Here is a 23,102-nt window from a genome sequence, read left to right on the forward strand (position 1 = left end):
GTGTCCATCACTGACAGGCTGGTGCTGCCTTCTTTTGAGCATACGCAGATAAGTTTTATGTCTTCCTTCTTTTGCACTACTGCACAACCTTTCAGTTGATAGTTTACATTTGTGTTGCCCTTTTAATTCCCTCTTGTGCACGTGTTTGCATACTTGCCTTTAAGTAACATGAATCCCTACTAACTTGCTCAACTTTCAGTCATTTTATGGCAGGTATATTATTTCGCCTGGGCATAGTGGTTCAGCTTCGAGCAAAGTTGGAACAACAAAAAAGAGAAAAGGCCATAAAGGTGGCAGCTCCAGCAGTCAGTAATTCTGTTCGTACAAGGCACGTTGAAAAACATTTCGTTGCCAGAAATACATAAATGGATCCCATTTATGTAACTGATCCCATTTCATTTAACTGAAAATAATGCTCCGCCATTATGGGAAGACAGATGATCCAAGCAACATAATCCCTCTATTAACCACTTAAGGGTTTTTGATAACCTCAGCTTGTAACAAGCAATCAACATATTTTGGCTTGTGATGAGCGGATCTCGTCATGGGTATTTCATCACTTTTTGAATGGCTTTTGACGAGCTAAGGTCGCCGAAAGAAGTTTTTCCATTTAATAGATAGATGGCATTGGTGGTTTTGTTCTCCGCATGTTAATTTGATTTTTTTTTTTTTTTCACGCTAGATGGCAGCAGGCATTCCACGTGAGCTGGGTTCGCCCTCTTCCCTTGAGATTTTCCTGCGCTTTCAAACAAGCATGGCGTCATCCGTGTGACACTTTAGCACGGCAGATTCCAATTCATCTGATGATGGCAGCAAAAGTGATGAGGATGTTGACTTTGTGTTTCATTCTTCAAACAAACAAGACAGTGATGACACTTTAGACGACACTGAGTCCAAAGGCAAAGAACGTGGGGATGATATGGCTGCCGGCTTCTGTGAGTGGTGTCGCATAGATCTTACCAGTGTGCCGGTGAGAGCTCCACATTTCGAATTCAAAGGTTCGTTGGGACTGACTTTTAGTGCACATTTTAAGCAGTACCGCTGTTCAAACAAACCTATTTTTTTCGCAGACTTCTAGGAGTGCAGTTCTCAATTTATAATAACAAATAAAGAATTATTTTCGCCATACAATGTTTTTAGACTTAGTTTTGTATCATGAACAAGTTACTGAAATGTTTCATGCCATAAAAAGTTGAGCCAATATGGTACCATAAGTTCGAAAAAAGTGAGCCCTTAAAGTTAAGAGAGCCCCTCTAATACTACTTAAGCAATACTAATAAGAGGCAGCATACTGCAATTGAAGAACAATAAACAACGATAGAAGGAGGGCACACCACATGTGCTATGTTGGGGTCTGTGTTGTACCCTCTTTCTGTCCTTGTTTATTGGGCTTCACTTGTTGCGTGTCATACCAATAAGGCTGAATTCCTACCCTTCTCAGGCAGCTACTGCTTAGGCAACAGTATTAGGCAATCTCCGAAAAAACAGCACTAACGGTGAAACATCAGCATAACGGCAACATGCATCAAAGCTGTTCCATATTTCAATTGCAGGTAAAAAAATGCAACAGGCTCATCATGACTGTGAGTTTAATACTGCACCAAGCAAATCACTCCATGTTGTTCATCTCAAACAAATACCTTATATGACCCCTGCAGCAATTTTATCTCTCACCCATGCTCTATACAGTACATTAGCAATAACCCCTTCATATACATTTTAATACCTTGTCCAAACCCTTGCGACACCAAGCTCTCATTTTATTCACTACTCAAGCAAGCTTTGATGAGTATGCAGTGGGGTAAGCGACAAGGCTCAGTAAGTGAATGAGAATAATCATAGGAACCAAGGAGCTTCATATTTTTATTTGCCCACATGAGCCTGACAGACAGTGAAGCCAAGAAAAGCCCGAGAGAAATTAACTCCTTTATTGTTACTGAATTCCCAAAGTAATTCAACATACTAACTAAATTTGTGATAATTTGGTTTTGTTTAAAAAAATAAAAGAAAAGCAGACAGTACAGCTTGCTGCCAGTGTGAGCCAAAAACCTCCATATAAAGTGTAAAAATTTAAATACTATGCACATTTAATTCGAAAATTTAGTAACAGCAATAAAGTTTGTTTCTTCCATACTTTCCTTGGCGTTATTTTTTGTTATTTTCATATGAAGGACTCAGAAGCATGCTCTGAAACTTTTACTTAATTTCAAAGCCTTGTCTGAGTTTACAATCTGTGTCACTTTTGATACTCTCATGCATTCCCTCGTAAAAGAATGGCATGTTTTGGCTTTCACAGCATCGGTAAAGCTCCAGTAAGGGATCCACCTCAGCATACCTCACAGTAGTAGCTAAGCTTAAAACAGAATGCACACTTCCCCCCCAAAGGTCAATACAGCCAGAGATCTGGGAGCTCATATTGTAATGCAGGCACTCTGCTGCCACTGTGCAGATGAAAAATGTCTGCATTAAGCAATAGCCCAGTAGTGATGCACAGTGTACCCAGTAGTGATGCACAGTGTACCCAGTAGTGATGCACAGTGTGCAAGATGTGTGGCATGTGCAGGGCAACTTCTCGGGCACCTGATGCCACAGCAATTTACGTAGGCATATTGCACAGAACACAGGAAAAAAAACCTTTCGTTTGCTCAATCCTATAATTTGCCTTGCTTCTACCACGCGAAACATCTAACCAAAATTTACCTTTTCGTCCCTATTTGCATTTCTCTTGTGAGTGCACAACTGAAATTTAAATGGGATGCTGCTTTTCATTTCAGCTCTCTGGCTCTTTGTCTACTACAGGAATGCTAAAAGTGGATAAGGGAGCATCTCTGTCTCACAAGATCAGTTGCAAAATGCTACCATTTCTGTGCAGTACTGTATTTATCCAAACCTAACACACCTTTCTTCTGAGAAAATGGGTAAGAAAATTGCCTGTTCGTTACAATTAGATACTGAAACCAAAACCATGTTCGTGGTGCTGGCAACAGCCGACCAAAAGAGCCGTCAGATGCAGCATCATGGTGATAGAGTACGTTTTTGTGAAGGTTGTTGTTGGTTCATTTTGTGCTCAAATAGGACCTGGAGCGGTATTCTTGGTCAAATCACTTTCGGGGGTACTATCACTTTCGTGAGATTCAGTGTGGCTCCACACAGTATGCGCTGGTGTATACAGCCACCAGTGTCTCCGGCACTGCGCCAAGCTTGCTATCTGTGCACAGTGCTAGGAACATTGTCAGCTGCATACTTTGACAAGTCCAATAAAAGAGTTGTGTAAAATCTCGCAAAAGTGATAGCAGTATCTCTTAAAGCTAGAGAATACTACTCTTGTGTTCTTGGTATCCGTAGCTAATAAAGCACAAATGGTGATGGTGATACACCACTTTCATTATAAATGCTAACTAAAGAAACAAAAAAGAGAAAAAGCACGAAAAAAAATCCTTTTTGTGAAAGTAAATTCTGCATGCCTTGCTTTTTCTGATCATGAATGCTGGGTGCATGCTATATTTTCTTTTATAAATTAAGGGCATCTTACATTCAGGTGCATGTTACATTCAGGTGCACTTTTATTTTCCTTATACCCGTGAAAATTGGGCAAGTGTTAGATTCGGTGGTGAGTTAGAATCAGTAAATACTGTAACATAGGCAACCACAAAGTCTTATTCACATGAGTGAAGGTATGCTGATAAATATTTTCACAGCATCCATTAGTATCACAACATTGGAATATGAACTTTTGTTTGTCCTATGAAAATTGAGTTCACAAATTGATTTTTTGAACAACCTTTATTTTGTATGAAGATGGTACTTGCGTGAAGCTCACTCTGTGAGGCACATGCAGGTACTCTGCTTTGTGGCCGTATGCTGAAAAGCTTACACCAGTCAGTGTTCCCTCGTTGTATTTTGTTACTTACTGCATTTGGTAATGATGAGCTAGTTAAGTCTTGCCATTCTTTCTACAGCCAGTTAAGCTAATAAATAGCTGCTAGACTAAAAACAGTTATACGAGAGAAGCACAATGCTGGTAATGAAAAAAAATTCACAGCTACAGCTGTCAGTATCAATACAAGGGCATGACTGAGCTGAGAGTTATGTGGACTGAATGAAAATGGTGAACAAAAGAAAATTGCCCTTTCTTAGCACAAACTAGAATGGAATGAGTCTAAATATTGGGCGGGCCCAAATGCAGTTAAAGGCCTCTTTTAAGATGAACTCTGTTGAGCTGAATGCGCTGATGAAATAAATATAGTCGACTTCCAATAATTCGATACTGACGAGACCGACATAATTGGTCAAATTATACAGCAGGTACAATTAAATGAGAGGCAGAAAAACATCCAAATACAGTGATGGTTTATTTAGCAGTAGTTACCCAATTCTAATGCATACCAGTTTTTGTGGGTTCATAATTAAATTTATGAGGTTTAGAATCCCAAAACTAAACAGTGGGTTATGAGGAACGGCATAGTGGAGGGCTCCAGGTTATCTTCTTTCAACCACCTGGGGTTCTTTAACGTGTACCAAGGCACAGTACACAAGCACTTCTACATTCCACTTCCATCAGAATTTTGCGAGTTCACAGTATGAAACATTGTGCAGCTGATTTTTTTTTAATCGAAAATAAAAGTAGCATGCCTCCAATTCTGGTAATTACAAAGAATATGTAGCCAGCAGAGTTAACCTTAACAGAACCAATATTTATTCACACTTAATGTCTATCATCATCAGTCTGAGACGGCACTTGATCACTGTCCAAGGACCACAAGTTGTCTTACTTACAGTCCATTGCATTTGACATTTCAAACTTTTTTTATTACTTCGCTACAATTGCAAATAGGATGGTGAACCATGCCTAGGCTAACCACTTTGCCAGTTCGTGCTGCAATGCACGCAAGTCTGGAGTACCGAAAACATGTGACGTGACTCTGCTGCCAAGTGAAATATTGTATCTTTTAATGAGCTTATGTAATCAAAGCTTGAAAGCAGAACATTGTTGTAATCATCTTACACAAGAACATGTTTTGCTGCCATTTGCAATGACAACAGCAATGAAGGTGGCTCTGATGAAGTTTTTGTTTCACATCCAATTATAATTATCAGGAAATCTTCAGACCAATCTTCCTGGAGAAAAATGCAGAGGTTAGAATTAGAATCAGGTAAACTAATCACCGAGCGTGAGCTGATGTTTTCGCTTCAAAATCTGCCGAAAAAGAAGACGGTGTTTTTGGCGAGATAATGTCTTTTACGCATTCACTATTTCCAGCTCTGCCAAGACAGATGCTGCAGCCGTTGGGGTAACGATTCAGGTCAGGTGATGCGTGCTGACGAGCCAAGTTTGAATTATCTCAGGAAGGCCAATTTCATAATTAACAGAAGCATACTGTGGCTCAGGGACCTTTTTTAGTTTTACATTGATTTAGTTGAGTTCTGCCGAGGTGAACTTTCCAAATAACAGACTTGTAATATCCTTTCCTGCTGGTATTAAAGTAAGTCTTGTAAAGCTTTTTATTTATACGAGCAGGCGTTAATGACTGACCTATATATCTCATATACACATAGACTTCAAACTTCTTGGCAGAGCTTTTCAGTAGTAGAATGCAATTAAAGTATGGTACACAGAATCTGGTGGCTACACTACCTATTCTACTGCACATACCTTAAGTTCCCGGTTGCAGAGCACTAAGGCACGGAAGCGGTCCACCATTTTGAGGTCCCGGGGCTCCGACAAGCCGGTAAGGCGCCGCACGATGCTCTCACCAAACACATCCCACACTAACAGGTCACTGCGGTTGAGCGACACCATGTGACTGGCATCACCTTTGATGGTGTACAGCTGCCCCAATGTTCGGCCCTTCTCCTCTTCATGTGAAGCTGTTGATGCTGGCTCCTTGGATGGTTCGCGCAGATAGTCACTGACTGGCACCAAAGAGGGAAACCGACGTGCCATTTCATAGAGGTTCTTTAGATGGGGAAATTTTAGACCAGATACTTCACTGGCAATTATCTTTCGAAACCGTGCTGTTACATGCGCTGCAAATTGCCTTCCATCATAGCGCAATGCATAGCTGGACAACTGAACCAGTTCCCGAAGCATAGCACACTCTGTGTCAGCAGGATTCAACTTCAGGAACATGTCGAGCTCTTCAAGCAGAAAGTAGGGGTCACAGCAGCAGACCTTTATCTGTAGCCACTCAGGATTCAGCAGAAATTGGCTCCGAACAATCTGTCCAAGAGCTTCACTGCTGTCACTACTGTCACTGCATTTTACAGGCGCACTGTCACCAGCTGGGCCATTAGCCACCTGAAGTCTTGACAAAAGTGTATCAACACTTGCCAAATTTTCACGTGCCAGATAGTTGAGATGAAGACAGTAGAAAGGCAGCTCATTATGTTTTCGTCGGTTCGAAAAAACAGCATTTTTGGGGACATGGGGGAGAACACACTGGCTCCCTTTGTCTGCTTCATTTGCACTTGTAATTGATAAGACATCCGTGCTTGAGACAGACTGAAAATAGTCGAAGAGTGCCAGTGTGCACACATGAGTAGCCTCCAAACTTGGGTGGTGTTCTGTGCACAACGTCCGAAATGAATCACTACACCACGTGTTGAGCACGTAACCCTCCACAACCCTGACCCTTAGAAAATTGTCCAAGCCCACTCGCACCAAGGCCCAGACAGCAAATGGGCATTGTGTCAGTAGCCTCTTGCGATGCAAGAGAGGCATTTCAGTAAGCAGCGATTCATTTGAGGAGACTACATCAATAATTTCTTTGTCAGAAAGTCCGTGGCGTGAGGCACTCAAGAGTCCCAATACTAAGGATGTGACTTTGGGATGCACCTCCTTCTTTAGTTGATCATGAAGGAAAGACACTACTTCGGCTTCAGAGTGAAATATGGAGGGTTCATCTGTTCCATGCCAGTGTGACACAGCGCTTGCTAGAAGTGTGGCAAATAGAGGGCTTGGTGACTGCTGTAATGATGCACTAACACTTTCAAATTGCTTAGCACTCACAGTTCTGCTACGTCTTTCCAAAGATTTGCGGAAAATGTTCTTGCATTGCTCTACACCACAGGGTCCCAAGTCTATAAAACATTGCTCCTGATTCTTGAGTTTAGCCTGGAATGAGACACAAAACAGCAGCAATTGAATTGTTCGAAATTATAAGCGAGATCTCACTACTACAAACTTCGTATTAACAACATTATTAGATTAACAAAGGTTTGAGAAATCTCCAGGCAAAAACCTTTCCTTTTAATGAAAAACTATTTTACTGTGCTACTATGAATTTCGAAACACCAAATAAACAAGAAGAAAGGGGGTTAACCGAGGGGCCCGATTTTTGTTAGTCATATCATGAGAAGCCAACAAACACTGACACCAAGGATAACATAGGGGAAATTACTTGTGCTTAATAAATGAAATAAAGAAACAATAAATTAGTGGAAATTAAAGTGGATGAAAAAACAACTTGCCGCAGGTGGGAGCCGAACCCACAACCTTCGCATTTTGCGTGCGATGCTCTACCAATTGAGCTACCGCGGCGGCGTTTCCCCATCCACTTTCTTGTGTATTTATGTGTACTTCTAGAACCCTGGGAGTGTTAGCCAGCGCCACCACTCATAGACCTTGGCGGCGGACGTGGAACGTCGTTTTTGCCGCAGGCGTCACGAGAACGTGATCTTTTTGGGTGAAATGCGAAGGTTGTGGGTTCGGCTCCCACCTGCGGCAAGTTGTTTTTTCATCCACTTTAATTTCCACTAACTTATTGTTTCTTTATTTCATTTATTCAGCACAAGTAATTTCCCCTATGTTATCCTTGGTGTCAGTGTTTGTTGGCTTCTCATGATATGACTAATAAAAATCGGGCCCCTCAGTTAACCCCCTTTCTTCTCGTTTATTACATAACGAGGGTCTCGAACCTGGCAACATTGATGCCTTCAGGAAGCATATGTGGGTTTATTGACGAGTTGCCTTCACCCAAAAAGATCACGTTCTCGTGACGCCTGCGGCAAAAACGACGTTCCACGTCCGCCGCCAAGGTCTATGAGTGGTGGCGCTGGCTAACACTCCCAGGGTTCTAGAAGTACACATAAATACACAAGAAAGTGGATGGGGAAACGCCGCCGCGGTAGCTCAATTGGTAGAGCATCGCACGCGAAATGCGAAGGTTGTGGGTTCAGCTCCCACCTGCGGCAAGTTGTTTTTTCATCCACTTTAATTTCCACTAATTTATTGCTTCTTTATTTCATTTATTCAGCACAAGTAATTTCCGCTTGTTATCCTTTCCACATGTGAAGAGCTTTTCAGATAGTGAATTCCAGTCAGTTATTGTTTTCGGGAAAAATGAAAATTTGTGGGAACTTGTTTTTTGCGAAATGAAGAGTTAAGCTATAGTTCATGTCCCGCAGCTGCATGATAAGCAGTACGTGTATACATGGAGTATATGGTCCGTGTATATCAAGACACCATTAGGAGGGTAAACGGGAGTCAGAAAAGGTCATATTAGAGCCAGTTCTGTACTATAAACAGTTACATCAGAAGTTGTCTTGGCTGTAACGCGTTTGAAAACCAAAATATTGGGCACATCTGCAACTCATGAGGCCATGAAACATTATGCACACTGCTAGTATTACCATGATCATCATCAAATTTCCTAATATGGTTAAAATTCCAAATCCTTGCTAACCCTATCACTATCAATCACAATTTTACAGTAATATAGCTAATGTAACAGTAGTGGCAGCTCGCAGAAGTACAAATTGGTATTGTGAAGAGCATGATATAGCACCCACAGGGTGTCTACCAAGTTGACATTTCCAATTTCTCCGTGTTTTCCTGGCTTTCCCTGAGTGCCTTTGCAAAATTCCCCGAGTGATGCAGAACTATGTATTATGTCAAGACGGGCTGAAACCATGTAACCCGATGCTGTCACTCTCTAGTAAGCATATGAAAAAAAAATTTTAAAAAATAAACGACTTAATCCAGTTTAACACTAAGGAGCAGTGTTTATGTTATTCAAAAAGAGAATAGAAGGCAGCCGCTAGTAAAATGCACAGCAAATAATATGTCTTCGAAAAAAAAATCGCAAATAGAGTCGGACATTCTCAAATACAAAAAAAGGAGATGCATACAGAAGCAAATATTTTCGAATACGAGCTATTTCTATCAACTGATAGCAAGCTCAGTCGTATGAGGCCCGAACTTTGTCACAATTGAGATTCTCTCTCAACAGCTCGTAAGTCAACCTCAACTGTCCTGACATACTCTAAGCCCGCGCACAACACCTCAGTGTTGTGTTTCATTGCTTTAAAGAGTTTGTGGGATGTCGTGTCTGCTGAAGGACCAATCCCAACATAAAAACGTAACAACTGTTTGTTCGATTAGCGATGGCAGCGGACGAGCATACCAACGCTACGCTTGCCTCGGTAGCGGAAGTAAAAGAGCCACTCTTCCAAGCCAGGCAGCCTGTTTTTGTAGCCACCGGCGGTAATGCATACCTCGGGTGACGCAGTGGTGGCGCTATGTTTTATCAGTAACGCAGTCCAGCGTGTATTCGTGTTACGCTGGGCCGGATGATAACAAGGCAGAGGCTGCGTAGCAATATGCACAGAGTGTGTCACCACATCACCCCCCCACGGAGTGGAGAGCCCTCAGGGCTTGTAAAAATCTGTACGGCGTATCCGACGTCTATAGTGTGGAGTGACAGAAGCAGGTTGTGATGTCGGGAGTCGTGGATGGATGCCTCTGGGTACACTGGTAGGTATTTCTTGGTTCGGCGGAATCGATGTAGGCTGGCTTCAGTTGGTCGATAGAGACGCGGACATCGTTCCCGTTAACGCGCAGGGTGAAGGTTTTGTTGTCACGACAGACAACTGGGTAGGGTCCCATGTAAGGTGGTTGGAAAGGCCTATCGGCGGTGTCGTCGTGGAGAAAAGTGTGCGTGCACGTTGCCAGATCCTTGAAGACGAAAGGGGCAGTCTTACAGTGGTGAGCTGCATGTGACGGGCGGAGTGCAGCGATCGTGTGTCGGAGCCGGGCGATGAAATCGGTGGGATTTGACGTTGCAGTGGTGGATGGTTGTGCAGCAAGAAATTCGCCTGGGCGACGGAGTGGTTCCCCGTAGACGAACTCTGCGGGTGTAGCCTGAATGTCCGGCTTGAAGGTGGCGCAAAGACCTAGGGCGATGGCTAGAATCACTTTGAGCCAGACTGAGTTCGGGTGGCACATGATGGCTGCTGTGAACTGTCGGTGGAAGGGCTCGATCATCCTCATCCCGTTGACGCAGGGGTGGTAGATGGTGGTCCTCGAGCGCTCAAACTTGATGGTCAGCCCGAGGAGCCTAAAAAGGTGCGATTCAAACTGTCGTCCTTGGTTGGTGGGGATGCGGCGAGGGGGCCCGAAGCGAGCAATCCAGCCGGTGAAGAAGGCAGAGGCGACGTCTTCTGTGGTGATTCCCTCGAGGGGCCATGCCTCAGGCCATCAAGTATACCGATCAATGGTGGTGAGACAGTAGCGATAGGGTCCAGCTGGGGGAAAGGGCCCTATGATATCAAGGTGGATGTGTTGAAACTGACCAGAGGGCTGGGGGAATGCTCCGAGCGGTGAAGTGACATGCCTGGTGACTTTAGCGCTGGCATTGAATGCAGGAGTGCGCCCAGGTGCGGAAATTCTGCTGCATGGAGGGCCAGACATAGCGGTCAGCCACGAGGCGTGTAGAGACGCGTATGCTGGGATGGCCGAGATTATGCAGCTGGTTGAAGAGGCCACGGCGATGGGAAAGGGGCACATAAGGCCTGCTTCGTGCTGTTGACATGTCGCAGTAGATAGTCATCGATCCAGGTATGGAGACTTGTTGCAGCTGTAGTGAGGACCCGCCCTCAAGAAGTTCATGCAGCTTGACATCCGTAGTCTGGGCCTTGATGAGGACGTCAGCTGTTATCTGCGAAGAGCTGATAGCTGCCACACGTGAAAGCACGTCGGCGATCACGTTGTCCTTCCTGCTATGTTGGATGTCGTTGGTAAACTGGGCAATGAACGAGAGCTGGTTCTGCTGGACTGGCGGGAGTTTGTCGCGGCGTTGAGAGAAAGCGTAGGTCAGAGGTTTATGGTTGGTGTAGATAGTGCAGTGCTGTGCTTCGAGAATGTGGCGAAAGTGTTGAACTGCTTCGTATATTGCCAAAAGTTCTTTTAGTAAGCTGGCGGACTCGACGGGACAGGGGTCGTGGTTTCGTTGGTGGGACTGGCCGCAGAAGGGGTCGTTTTCGGAGGTGAGAGTTTCTTGGAGAAGAACGCCAAGGGATGCCAGGTGCTGTCTACGCGTTTCATAAGGGCGGCGTCAACGGCGAAGCTAGAGGCGTCCGTGAAGAGCCCCAAGAGAGCGTCTGGCACAGGATGGGAGAGAAGTGTGGCGGTGCAGAGAGCAGCTCTGCATTCTTCGAAAAGTTGTGTTAAAGCCGGTATCCACGTCGCGGGTTGGTTTTCTCGTAGACCAGCCAAGGCATCATGGAGGGGAGCCTGGTAGTCAGCTGCGTGTGGCAAGAAACGCCTGTAAAAGTTAAGCATGCCGAAGAAACGGTGAAGGTCTTTAGCGGTGGTGGGTTGAGGGTAATTTTGCAAGTCTGAGATGCGGTGAGGCAAAGGTCGAGTTCCCTCTGATGAAACTTCAAGGCTGAGGAATTCGGTGACTGAAGCACCGAGCGTGCTCTATGGGACATTGACGAGTAGGCTGTGGTCATCAAGGCATTGGAAAAGTAGACGAAGGTGCCTGTGGTGTTTGTCGGTGTTGTGGGAAAAGACCAATCTGTCGTCAAGATAGACGTAGCAGAAGTCGAGGCCACGGACGACTTCGTCGATGAAGCGTTGCAAGGTTTGTCCAGCGTTCCTCAGGCCAAAGCTCATGAAGGTAACTCGAACAAGCCGAAAGGTGTAATGATTGCAGTTTTCGGGACGTCGTCCGGATTGACGGGTATCTGCGTGTAGGCCTTCACCAAGTCCAGCATGGAAAAAACATAGCAGCCATAAATGCGATGGGCGAAGTCCTGTATGTGGTGAACGGAGTACCTGTTCGAAATTGTGCGGGCGTTGAGGGTACAGTAGTCCCCACAGAGCTGCCAGCCTTCGGTCTTCTTCGGGACAAGGTGATATGGCGAGGCTTTGGCTATGCTTTGGCTATGCGCATGCGGTCCGGGGAAGGCGACGGGTGCGGCAAAAAGCCGGGGGGGGGGGGGGGCCTGGGGTGGTTCGGATGTAGTGCACAGTGGTGTGCTGCACATCATGTGGCGACCCGCTAGGGCGCGTCAAACCGGGAAATTCGGCGAGGATGGCGTGGTACGGTGAATGATTTTCAACACCGAGTACTTTGATGCTTGGCTGGTGGGTACTTGTTCGCTGTCCTGGCGAAGAATGTCCCATTGTTGCGTCAATGAGACCGTCGTGGCGGCAGTCCGGAAGGAGGTTGTAGTGTGCCAAAAAGTCTGAGCCAATGATTGGTTCGAAGACATCGGCGATGACAAAATTCCAATGAAGGCCACGGCATAGGTTTTTAAGCTGGACATGCAGGCGGAGGAAGCCGTAAGTATTGATTGTGGACTGGTTTGCCGCGCTGAGCTCGATAGACATAGGAGGACGAGTACCTTGATGATGGGCTCATGGGTGGCAGCAAATGTAGGAACCACTGTCGACAAGGAACCGCTGCTTTGTAATTTAGTCGGTGACGAAGATGCGACGGCCTCCAGGTTGGCAGCTCGCAGCCGTGTCTACGAGCTGCCGTTGTCGTTTCCCTTATGTCCAGCAGAGCAGGGTGGTCGACACTGTCGTGCTATGTCCCCAAAGCTTTGATGGTAGTAGCACCGGTCGTCGTCACCAGGCTGCTGCAACGGGGTGGTGTTACGGTCACGGCTTTGAGAGTGGCGCGTCGGCAAGTGTCGATCCAGGTGTCATTGAATGGAGCTGAGCTGTGGATTGATATCGTCGATACGGCGCGCAAGCTCTGTGGTGTTCAGCCGTGCAGCGACAGCCTGGATGCTGGGTGACAACTGCGAAAAAGAGACCTCGATGACGCGATCAGTGATCTTGGCAAGTTGGTCGAGAAGTAGCGTAAGCTGAGCGTGCAGAATTGCTGGACATGCGGCGGAAGTCATTGAAGCCAAAGTGCTCGCAGTAAGGAATCCTGGGCTTCCATGTTTCCCGCGAGAGCATGCATGTGGCAGAGGAGCTGCGAAGGCTTGAGCTCAGCCGCCAAACTATATATCGGCACGCACTGACCACCAGTGCAAAATTAGAGAATACCGGGCTAGGACGGGCCTGTATGCCAACTCTTTTTTTGTAAAAACTATCGCTCAGTGGAATAGACTGTCATGTGAACAGGTGTGCGCGTGAGAATCAAGATGTATTCTTTTCATGCTTGTAACCCCCCTGCTGTAACGCTTTCGGGCTAAGCGGGGATATGTCTGAATAAAGAATAAAGTTCTGGGGACTGAAGTTGTCGCACCTTCTGGTCTTCCGAGAGTGACAGTCGGTGGATGAGTTCAGTATTGAGGTGTTTGTAAAGGTTGGCCGTTGGTGGGTTGGCAAGGATATCCTGGACCTCGTTGGCGTAGCGGGCATCGAGGTGGGCGACGACATAATCATAGCGGGTCCGGTCTTACGTGATGTGCGCAGTGGAGAACTGGCCCTCGGCTTGGGCGAACCATACCTCGAGTGAGTCGGCCCAAAATGGCTGAAGCTTGACAGTGACATGCCAGACGCCGTCTGCCAGGGTTCCAACGTCCACGGCGGAGCCGGCAGGATGCTGTTGCACGGAATCATTGAGTTGACCGTGCCATTCCTGAAGCTGTTGCTCTTGCTTCTGGATCACCTGCTGAATGTGAAGCTGCCTCTGGAGATGCTCCAGCTGTCGTTGAAGGCCGTCTTGCTCATCCATGGCGATTCATTATTGTCCGTTGTCCGGGTCACTAGATGTGGAGTGTCGTGTCTGCTGAAGTACGAATCCCAACATAAAAATGTAACAACTGTTTATTCGATTAGCGATGGCAGCGGACGAGCATACCAACGCTACGCTCGCCTAGGTAGCGGAAGGAAAAAAGCCACTCTTCCCAGCTGGGCAGCCTGTTTTTGTAGCCATCGTCGGTGACGCATACCTCGGGTGACGCAGCGGTGGCGCTATGTTTTATCAGTAACGCAGTCCAGCGTGTAGCCGTGTTACGCTGGGCCGGATGATAACAAGGCGGAGGCTGCGTGGAAATATGCGCAGAAAGTGTCGCCACAAGTTTGTTTCGGTTTGGATGAGGGACACCTGCATCTCAGCATCAGCCAACACGCTTCCTTTCCCTTTCATTCCTGAATGCGTAGATCCTTTTTGTTCTTGTCTTCCTTCCGCCACTCGTTCGCCCCACGGACCATTTGAAGCATCTTCTGGTCAGTTGCACAGTCCACGTCCGATTTTTCGAACTCCCTAGGGGCCGCAAAAACGTCCGAAAAATCGGCCAGTTGGAAAAAATAAATGCATGTCATTTACTGCCCTTAAGGGCTCAAACCGCCCCAGGCACATTCGAAAACGCTCTGAAGGCCTGTTGGTACACGTATTAGGGATATCAGTGCTCGTACTGTGACAGGAGATACCGGGTGCACGCATGTATAATTAAGGAATACATACTGCGTCCCATGGCAATAGCCCCTTCTCATACCTGTTATGCTTCACTGCAACAATTTTGCGTATGCTTCACCAAGTAACATTTCTGTACAGAGGCGCAGCTGACTCTCGGAAACCGGCATTATGTAATGCACCGTGTTTTCAAAGCTTCTAAGCCAATCACGAGGACCACAAAGGCGGAGTCGGTGGCATTGTTGACAGCAGCAAATCCTTTCAATGGAAAATATGGCAGCCAACAGCAAGACGCTTAATAGCGAACGTCGAAGCAGCTAGGTCTAGCGTTGCCGCAGTGGTGGCTACGGGTGCCAGCAGATCTGCGTGCAGGAGCGCCGGTTCAAGGTGGCGAGGTAATCAAAATGGCAGCGGTGATGGCTTTGATTAATGCCCTTTCGGACCTCCGGTCATGGCAAAAAGCGCCGGAAAATCGCACGGCGAAAGGTTCTTGCGCTGAAATTTCAGATGTTCTGATACATTGACTCCATGCGGTGCGGGGTGGGGTTGCGAAGCTGTGTAAATTATTGGGAATCTGGAAAGTCGGTCATTGACTGTACACTGGCAACTTTTCCAGCTGACGACAGGGTGTCAAAGACGATTCATTACGATTCCGGTCTGTTACTCGAGCCAGCATTACCGCGGCTTTCGACCCTTTCAATAAAATTACAGGTGATTTTCCCCGATAGAGGCACAAATTCCCTGAGTTTTCCCTGAGTTTTTCCAGACTACTCAAAATCCCTGAGAATTCCCGGTTTTCCCGGTTTTCCCGGTTTTCCCAATTGGTAGACTCCCTGCACCCATTGCACCGGTAACAACTGTGAAAATCTTGAAGGACTGATGAACAAAATTTACGGCAGAAACTTCACTGCAGTTGTTTAAGTATATGTAAGCATTGTGTCACTCGCTCATCTCCACATAGCCCAGTGTCATTATCAATCTTATCAAACTTGATCCGACCAGTATAAACCCTTATCAACCCTTATCATCATTATTTTATTTATTTTATTTTTACATACTGCAGCCAATCTTGGGCTATAGCAGGAGTGGCAATAACGTTGTATGTCAATTGCAGACAAAAGTCGGTCAGGGGCAATGAACGAACATTTCCAGGCAATGCATTCCAACGTTCAATTGCTGCATCAATTGCATCGGCCTTTTAACTCTTGCAGCATCCAGTACTTGCATGGCTCAACAGCTTCTTCTAATCAATCTTTTTTACCATGCACCACTGCAGAGTGGAACAATTTACCAGACAGAGTTGCCGATGATCGTAACCCCCTGAAGTTTACACAGCTGCTTAATAATCATCTCAAAATCTGACCTTTCTATTATTACCTTGCTGTGCATTCTTGAAATTCATGATTTATATTGTCACTTTTCTTACTGATTTGCTTTTGCATGGTGTTCAGTGTGCTTTTCAGTTCTGTTTTCAAAGGAATCCACAGCGTGAGCTTCTGTGCGGAACTTGCAGCCATGTCTTTGTTTTCTTTGTTGTTTACTGCTTACTGTGCGGAGCAATGGTGCTGCAATCATGTAAAATTAAACTTGTTCAAGTGCAGTTTCATTCAATATGCTGTTATTCTCTTGTTCTTTTTTTTCTTTTGCCTATTTGACAACTGCAAACTTTTGCTCATTCTTGTTAACATTTTTCATAATACACTGATGGAATATTGATGGCTTCAGAATAAAGTGAATAATTTCACAACACTATTGCTTTAGATGTGCAGAATTAAATCTGCCAAGCAAGAAGTGCAAGTCATCGAACGCTGCAGTGTTTCACCTTGAGGCCATCGAGTTCTTTGCTTCCATCACGGACTGTAAGCACAACCTTGACATAGGGAGGCAATTCAGATGGTAGCCAGTCAAAGGTGCAAGCACTATGCTTGGTCACCTGGTCCAATCCATCAAGGAGGATGATGAGAGGCCTATGAGATGACACCTTGTCCAAGAGAATGCCTAGTACCTCCCGCTGCTCAGCAATACTCTAAAAGAAAACAATCAAGAGTAAAAGTGTAAGGTCCAAGAAATCAAAGTGGCACAAAACATCTAACGTATTTTCAGGACTCCAGTGCACAGGACAAGTATTTACCTGAAGACGCTTTGCTACTTTGCTGCTATGCATAAAAAATAAGCAATAGCAGTAAGTCTGAAGACTAATGACTAAAGCTTTTCTACAATGTAAAATAACATCCCTTAGCTACATTGTTCTTTTACATTACAGTTCCTTTTTGAGAAAATTACTTCTGCGGAAATCCAGAAGATGGCAGCAGATTCATGAACTGAAAAAAAAAAAAAGTTGTATTCCACTTCAGATGAATGTCAACGTGATGGAAGCTTTTCACTACCTGCACCTTGCAGCCTTCCTCATAACTGATTTGCTCACACAGTGTTTCTGCACTGCAAGATGATTAAGTTGGCCTTGCACTGCTACTTGCAAGCTTCCTGGTTAGCCAGATAATAGAGGGACCACCCCAGAAAATTGTTGGTCCAGGTTCGATTTCCACATCATGAGAAAATTTTCTTTAACAGCGGAGCTTTCTTTCTGAGGCACCTGCACTGGTTACCTTTGTAGTTTCATGCTACACTCAGGTGCACAATTTTTCTCCTTTACACTGCAAAGACAAGATTAGCTTTACCTATCATGTACTGACACTTCCAGGATGCCTTTCTAATATACGATTGCTATGAATAAGTGAAGACACAATTTCAAAGTGAGAATGTTGAGGGCTAACTATTAACAAGGATTAATCTTCATGCCTTATAAGTGAAGAAAAAGAAAAGTAGCTGAGTGTTTATTTTAGTGAGCGAAAAATATTTATTGATAAACATGAAATCACGAAATCACAATTCCAGTCTTAGGAGAACATATACAAAGTATTATTTTAATTATAACAGAATTTAATTATAACAGAATATACAAAAACAGAAGAACATGGCAGGCCGTACAGATCTACTCCTTGAGCTAGATTACTCAGAGGCAAATATTACTTGCAAAAGAAATCTAAATGGATAATTAACTAACAAAATGTCGCTAATTACCTTCTTAATTAATCACTTTAGGGCACACATTGCATGTACGAATCAGAGCCGATCAGCCCACAAGTTAAACCTCGATATAATGAAGCAGGTAAAATCAGCAATTTGATTCGTTATACTGAAATTTCATTGTATTGAAATTTGACCTTTTATGCAGATGAGTACAGTTGCCAATCGATTTTTCTTACACAGAAAGGGGCCACGGAATTTCACAAATTATTGGGCAATCAAAAAAAGCAATTTTGAATGAGAAAACAATTTTGATGAATTTGGGAGTCGGCGACGAATGATAAGGTTTCATTCCGCGTCGACAATATTCTCACATTGGCGGTACGAATTAAGCAAAGCCAGCCACTCTTTTGTGTGCACTCTGCCCCAGTGGCTGATAGCATCGCCCCCACTGGGATGACGCTATCAGGAAAAGAGCCGGCAGCGGGGAGCAAAAGCTTTGTCTGTCTCTCACTCCAACAGGTCACCGAAACTCGAAATTACACAACCTCCAATAATAAATGCGCAGGAAGACAGCTTACATGGTGCCACGCAGTCTCGGCACAGCCACTCTTTGCACACGTCACTTTGATCGCCATTTATTGATGCTTGGCCTATCTTTATCAGCAGAAAAATCTGCCTTCATGCTTTTCCCGGGAGTGAGACGCAAGTCAACACGTCTGACGCTGAATATCAGAGGGCATTCAATTCTTCGTGCAACTCATGTTCGATTCCTGGGCGTCACCATCGACAACAAGCTACTATGGCGTGGTGCGGTCGAAAGTGTTGTGGCTGCATCAGTGCAAAGGGTCAACGCACTTCATCGATTGGCAGGTGTACGTTGGAGAAACAATCCTATATCCATGCTTAAACTGAACGCTGCACTGATAACAAGCCGCATTCTCTATCAGCTCCCTCTGATATCACCGTCATCGAGTCAATTCAAACGCTTGGAGGCAGTGCACAGAAAGGGACTTCGCTTGGCGATGGGAGTTCCAACGGCGGCTTCAAACAAGAAAGTCACTAGTGAGGCAGAGTCTCTTCCACTCCGCCTCTTGGCATCTCAGGCCTTGCTGACGCAGCTATTAAGGCTGGGCGAGTCACACGCAGGCACAGCGCTTCTCCGGCGGCTAAGAGCAAGAACTCGCTCACATTTCCATGCGGCTCTGAACACCTTACGATTTTTAGGATTGGAATGGCCTAAACGAAGTCGCCTTGACCCGCCATGGTCTTTTTCGGACATTACCTGCAGCCTCAATGTATCCCACCTACCTACGAAACGCACCATTTCAACTGCTGAAGCAAAGTTTATTGTGCTGGACCACTTGAGCACTGTGTTTCAAAGCCATCTACAAGTGTACACAGACGGTTCGGTGTGCGCACAGATAGCTGTGCAGCGGCATTCTTCATACCATCCCTTGATGTGTCATGGTCTGGCCGACTGGATCGCGTAGTTTCCTCTATAACAGTAGAAAGCGCCGCAATCACTGCGGTTTTGCGGAAACTACGGGCCTTTTCTGCACGAGATGTCATGGTGCTGACGGATTCCAAGTCAGCATTACAGAGATTACATCGGAGCCTACCTCTAGAGAAATTTACAAGGCAGTCTCTGGCACTGATTGACGACCTAACGAGCAAAGGATTTAACATAAGGTTTCAGTGGATTCCATCACATGTAGGAATTGATGGAAACGAGGAAGCTGACGCCCTTGCACGCCTAGCGCTGACATGTGTCCCAAAAGTGAAAGCTCCAAAAGCTTCTCAAAACCCTAAGCGTGCAATCCGCCTTCACTTTAGAGAGATGCACAAGAATCCACACGAATCCTGTGTGACTCATGGATTTACACGCGAACAAGCGACGCTTTCATACCGCATCAGGACCGACTCCGCGTACACCCCAGCTTGGTTGTTCTAGACTAGGCTTCGCGCTTCCCCACTCGGTGTTTTCTGTGGCGACATTGGCGACATCAAACATTTCATTTGGCTATGCCCGCAGTTTGACACAGAAAGAAAAGCGATGGTCGACAACCTACAAAAGAGCGGTCTTACGCACAGGACCTCTGAAGACGTTTTCCCCGGAGGGCCCGCGGCATTCAGGAAGAGAATGCAACGACTGCTGATAGCCTTCCTGCGAGACACGGGGCTCATCGACACCTGGTGACACACCCCTGATCTCAACTCGAAGGAGGATCAGGCAGAACAATTGCCGCCTATGTATGCCAGGCCAACCCCGCCTGCTTCAACATCACTACCACCACCACCATGTGGCAGAATACCTCTAAAGCAGGGTGCACGGTTGCATATGCACTCAGCCGTGCTTACAGTCATGCACAGCCACGGCCGAGACAAGAGCCAAAAATCACGACGCGTGCCAACTAAAAAGCAACTGGAACAACAGTGCATTCTGAAGGCAAGTTTGATGGCATTTACCTCAATATGCGCCAATTTCAAGTACATTTTACGTGGATGTGCCCAGAGAATGCGTGGGCTTTAAGTCATCACCTGCAACATGTGCCCTTATGTGCTAATCAGCTACATACTCACTGTGATTTATATTGCCAATTAATGTCTGCCTCCTTGAGTAATCTACCTCAGCCAGTAGAATAGTGCTATCTGCCATAGGCGATTAAGAAATTATGTTAAAAAAAATAATAATTCAAACATTTATTTGGGTGCCCAGAAACAGTTATGAAGCCTCTCCACTGGTGTAATAAAAGTTAATGCAGAAAACAATATACATACTACCAAAATACAGGGAAGCAAATGAGGTAGACAAAACAATATCAAGTAGAGGAACAAATAGGAGAAAAACCACTCATGTGTAGACAGACGAAAAAAATAAACAAGAAGGCAGGCTTGAAAGTGAGTTAAACATACAATGTGACTATCTACGCTTGCACAGAATCACAAGAAGTGAACTCTGGAATATGTCAATACAGGCAGAATACGTATCGCATATGCATTGCAAATACTACTACTACTAATAACAACACTGCTGCTACTACTACTACTACTACTACTACTACTACTACTACTACTACTACTACTACTACTACTAATAATAATAATAATAATAATAATAACAATAATGACTGGCAAATAAATGACAAAAAGTCTGCTAAAATAATTCAGCAGTGCCACAGGCTTAAGCAGTTGGATTAACAGGCAATTTGTAAATGAACTCTTACTATTGATGCCCAATCATCCCATCCGAGACCCCCATTTTTGTTTTGTTTTCCATCATTTTCATTGTCAGAGAAATACACAAGCTTAATAAATTAGTATTCAATTTTCAGTGTTGATAATATCCACACCCATGAATTTTGTACATGCACCTCAAGAAATCCACCTAGAGGAAACCAGTTCACACCTTGGATGCGAATATTGTGTGCATTCCATAGAGTGCACAGCACTGCTCACAAATGCTTCGCAGTAGCTGCTGCTGGGTGTCTGAATCAGGTGAAGTGCCCACAAAGCGCACAATGACAGGTGCATCAGGCACCCAGGTCTCGCACATCTGAGCCACCTTGGCAAGCAGAGTGCTCTTGCCACTGCCTCTGACACCATGCAAAACGATTGGATGGCGCAGCTTGCTCCGAAGATACTTCTCCAGCTGAACAAGCTTCTCTGTTCGTCCTATCAAGGTTTCCGAAAGCGACAGGCATGTCTGCGCCTGCTGCACCAGCTCCACATATAGCTGCTGCTCTATTCCTGCACAACATAAAGAAAAGAGAGCTGTGACATTCAATATCAGATGTGCAATGCATATACTTGAAATGTTTTCTAGAAAAGATTATTGACCCGCCGTGGTTGCTCAGTGGCTATGGTGTTGGGCTGCTGAGCACGAGGTCGCAGGATTGAATCCTGGCCACAGCGACCGCATTCCGATGGGGGCGAAATGCGAAAACACCTGTGTATTTAGATTTAGGTGCACGTTAAAAAACCCTAGGTGGTCGAAATTTCCGGAGTCCTCCACTACGGCGTGCCTCATAATCAGAAAGTGGTTTTGGCATGTAAAACCCCATAATTTAATTAGAATTTTTTTCAGAGAAAATTATTGCTAAAATCACTCAGTGTATTGTCACTATCTCCACTTAAAATTAAACGCTGAAAAAGGGGTGTGCTGGAAAGGTTCTTACATGTATAAGAAATCTACTTTCTTCTCTGAGTGGTTGCACTTTCTGCAACATAAATTGAAGTGAAATATATGTACTGACAAAGAACTTGGCAATCCCAGTTCAAACCAACACGGTTACAGAGGCATTTTTGGCCTTCACATATTTCATTACAATAGGTTTAACACAATACAGCCATTGTGCATTCTGACGCAGAAAGTAAACAAATGGCTTTCATTAATTTGAGATATCAAACAGTGCTAAAAGGACAAGGATGGACAAGAACGATAACACATGACGCTATTTTCTTTCAACTGTTTATTTTGAGAAACATGCCTTTCTTTACATAGATTGCTTGCACACGTCAACTAGGATGTAAGATTATGTCAAAACGCCACACATACGTGACAAATTTAAATACACCAATTCTTCCGGAGATAGTGATACTGAAGCTGTGCTCATGCACCAGTCTCATAAATTTTGAATATGGATGGCTTTAATTAGCGACATATGTTGTCGTTATTATGTCCGTCCTTGTCTTTTTTAGCACTATTTGGGTATCAACAAAACTAGCCCAAATTACCGCCTTGGTCAAATTCATCAATTTGTTCCTAGGTGAGCAGTTCTAAGGATAAATGATCTTGCAACAGTTATACACTACAGAAGAATCCTGGTAAGGGTGGGTGAATAATAATTTTGAAAACTGAATCAAATACAAATATGAGTCAAATACTTCTAGAATAGTTTGCGAATAATAAGACAACTTCCCTCAATGCAGTACTGCTCAAGTTCCACAGAATTTTACTTGAAATATTAATAAACTTCAGTCACAAATAAAAGAATATAAGAACGCTATGTACTGAATTAAGCTCCAATGCATCAGTGACTAAGAGTATTCATGGTGTGAATTTATGACTGTTCAATGAAACAAGCTCCTTTATTGCAGCGACTATAGCATTCAAGGTGCTGTTTTGTTGGCATCTAAGTAAAAATCAGACATAAACTTAAACAAAACGTTTACCATGTTGGCCAAGAGCAAAGAGAACCAGAGTACAAATTCAATTTGTTATTCAAAAGTTTCAAATATTTGCACAACCACAGCACACACGTTCCTTTCTTTATTAATACACTGGATGGTGCATTGACACTGCATGCAAGTATTTTCTTTTACTTCTGTCATCTTATATTGATGGGTCCTTGGCATAAATAGGTAAGCTGCCCTTAAAAGAACTAGTACATATTAGTGAAAGTCAGCACTCAGTACTGTCCCTCCTAGTTTTTTTTTTTTAAGTTTTTAGGTGCTGTAGCACTGCTATGAAGG

At 44.7% G+C, this 23,102-nt stretch overlaps 1 protein-coding gene and 1 non-coding gene across 20 annotated transcripts in view; both read right to left on the reverse strand.

Moving 5' to 3' along the window:
• LOC135905756 (NACHT and WD repeat domain-containing protein 2) overlaps window positions 1–23,102 on the reverse strand; it is a 146,446-nt gene that overhangs the window by 89,904 nt on the left and 33,440 nt on the right. For all 19 annotated transcript variants that reach the window (XR_010565475.1, XR_010565474.1, XR_010565477.1 and 16 more), the window contains 3 exons: window positions 21,037–21,377; window positions 16,423–16,626; window positions 5,654–7,114 (listed from right to left, as the gene is read on the reverse strand). Coding sequence is in view for 10 of the 19 variants with exons in the window: in XM_065436801.1 (XP_065292873.1) it covers window positions 5,654–7,114; window positions 16,423–16,626; window positions 21,037–21,377 (2,006 nt within the window). In the remaining 9 variants the exon portion in view is untranslated. The remainder of the gene's footprint in view (window positions 1–5,653; window positions 7,115–16,422; window positions 16,627–21,036; window positions 21,378–23,102) is intronic.
• TRNAL-CAA (transfer RNA leucine (anticodon CAA)) lies at window positions 7,468–7,540 on the reverse strand. The gene has a single exon. It is a non-coding gene; the product is annotated as a tRNA-Leu (tRNA).

The sequence above is a fragment of the Dermacentor albipictus genome, chromosome 1 (assembly GCF_038994185.2).
Source record: "Dermacentor albipictus isolate Rhodes 1998 colony chromosome 1, USDA_Dalb.pri_finalv2, whole genome shotgun sequence".
Classification (NCBI taxonomy): domain Eukaryota; kingdom Metazoa; phylum Arthropoda; class Arachnida; order Ixodida; family Ixodidae; genus Dermacentor; species Dermacentor albipictus.